The 2340-nt window shown below is 42.3% G+C and overlaps 1 protein-coding gene across 2 annotated transcripts in view; it reads right to left on the bottom strand.

Moving 5' to 3' along the window:
* The window catches only part of TRPV1 (transient receptor potential cation channel subfamily V member 1), a 22385-nt gene that overhangs the window by 13743 nt on the left and 6302 nt on the right, over positions 1-2340 (bottom strand). For both annotated transcript variants that reach the window (XM_011359815.1, XM_011359816.1), the window contains 2 exons: positions 1861-1956; positions 589-659 (listed from right to left, as the gene is read on the bottom strand). In XM_011359815.1, coding sequence (XP_011358117.1) covers positions 589-659; positions 1861-1956 — 167 coding nt within the window. The remainder of the gene's footprint in view (positions 1-588; positions 660-1860; positions 1957-2340) is intronic.

The raw sequence follows: 2340 nt of genomic DNA, 5'->3' as shown, positions 1-2340 counted from the left end.
TGTACCCTCCCTAAGTGGGGGACATTTGATAACATCTGAAGACATTTTTGTTTGTCAAGACTTGGGGACAGGGAGAGTGCTACTGTCATCTAGTGGGCAGAGACCAGGGATACTGCTAAACATTCTACGATGCACAGGACAGCCCCCCATGACAAAGAATTATACAGTCCAAAATGTCCATAGTGCCAAGATTGAGAAACTCCGCCCTAAAGACTGGAAATTCCTGGAAGGCAGGAACCATGTCTACTTTTTTCTGGTATTCCAGGGCTAATTCAGAGAATGTAAGACAGATGGAAAAAAAAGGATAGAAAAAATGAACAAGGGTATATCTAACTCAGACTATAAACCACATAAGCCTATGAAACAGGTCTGGCATTCCCTAGCACTTGGTTCATACCTGGGACAAAGTAGACCCTCAATATTCATTCACCCATCAAACATATGTTGAGTGCCTTCTATCATTCAACATGTTTGTGAATTCTAGGCCCAGTGTATGTGAGAGAATGAGTCAGAGGTGACTGCTGTAACCTCAGGACTAAGCCAAAAGATGGTGTCTGCTACTGAGGCATGAGTCAAAGGGTCACTTACAAAAGTATCTCACTGTAGCTGTCCACAAACAAAGACTTCAATGATGGCCGTCTCTGCAGGAAATATTGAATCTGCAGGTAAATAGAGTAAAAGTCCAGGAAAGGTTAGATGTGGCTAAGTGGTGAGTACCCATAATTGCTTCCTAAATGACACACCATGGAAGTGCGTTGGAACAGAGATTATGAAGAGAGTGGAACAGCATGGGTCAGGCTAATGGGGTAATGTTATGTGACTCGGTCAGGAGCAATTTTTAAAAACAGAGAGTGCCATGACAACTCTACCTAGAAGTAAAGACAGGAGAGAAAATCACCAAATGTTATCGGTTGCTGAACTTGAATGATGAGATTGAGCAATTTTTTTTCCTCTAATTTGTGCTTTTTCCCCCTAATTTTCTTTAAGTATGCATTAAAGTAAAAATTCTTTAATCTGCCTCCACTGAACTTACCAGATTCACCAGTGCTCTCTACTCCCTGAAAACATTCTAACTGATTGATGCCCACAGCCCTGATGAATGCTAACAGCTAGGAGATTTTCTCCAGGACACTCACACACTCCGCTAACCTCACACCTGTTGATCCTGTGTTTGCCAAGACTGCTTTTTGCCCATTGTACTTACTGCTGTGGCTTTGAACTTTATTATCATATAAACGATGAGTGCAAAAATAAAGACAGTTGTTTCTGTGAAGACAGTTCAATGATTTGGAAAGACTCCTTAAAAGTAAGTTACTAAAAAAAAAATTGTGTATAGTTTAGATCAGAAAGATTAAGGGAAAAAAAATCACAATAATTTAAAATTATTTGTACATGTAACATGGGTCCCATATTCAAAGAAAAAACTGACCATATATTAGAAGAATAGCCAAGGAATGTGCACCTATGAGTTTTCAGTTAAAATAAAATGGTTCCAATATATGGGTAGATTTCTTTCATTATCCTGAGCTTTAATGGACTGTTTTGATTAATTAAACAACTATCAATCATGATCCTATCTCTTAAGAGGCTTCTCCTCTACTTCTGTAATTAACTGTTACATTTTGTGGAGAGCCCTGACTGCCTGTCTTCAAGAGTGAATGCCTGTAGGGACCCACTGGACAGACTAGCACCCCCAACAGTGACTGCCTGGAGGGCTCTCATCTTCACCTGTGCACCTCTTAGCTCTTCAAGTAGAGTCATTACCTGTCCTTCCTGTCCAATGAATTAAAAAGCACTGAGTCTCCTCGCTTGTTTGTTTTGGTGACAATAGAAACTCACGGTGTGGAAGAGAATGCTTACCCCTCGGAAAAAAAAGTAGATTCCCCCTGATACAGAAATAATCTCTCCAGTGACTCGGAAATAGTCGCCAACAGTGTTTTTCAGCTTGAAGGGGGGCTGTAAGGTACAGAAAAGTTAGTGAGTCCATTCACTCATATATTTGACAGACATTTACTGGAAGCCAAGCCCTGTGATTAAGACCCAACTCTTGCGCAAAGGCTCAGCCTCCACCAGGAGAGAGAGACAGAAATAAAGACAATGCACTATTATGGGGACATCTTCATGGGGGCCCTTCTGTGGAACATGATTCCCAAAGTGGAAGCCTTCGGGTGCTAAGCAGAGGCACCTGGAGGCTTTCCAGTGTTGTGCTGTCTCCGAGACAATGTCCCAGCCCAGAGTTCCTCTGGGAGGAGGGTGATGGCATAGGTGGAGGCACTCTACAGACCTGATGCCACATGCTTCCTGCTGCTCCCACAGCTTATGGCAAACCCTGGTCCCCCA

This window comes from Pteropus vampyrus, unplaced genomic scaffold, assembly GCF_000151845.1.
Source record: "Pteropus vampyrus isolate Shadow unplaced genomic scaffold, Pvam_2.0 Scaffold50, whole genome shotgun sequence".
NCBI classification, from domain to species: Eukaryota; Metazoa; Chordata; class Mammalia; order Chiroptera; family Pteropodidae; genus Pteropus; species Pteropus vampyrus.
This window is presented reverse-complemented; position numbering and strand designations above follow the sequence as displayed.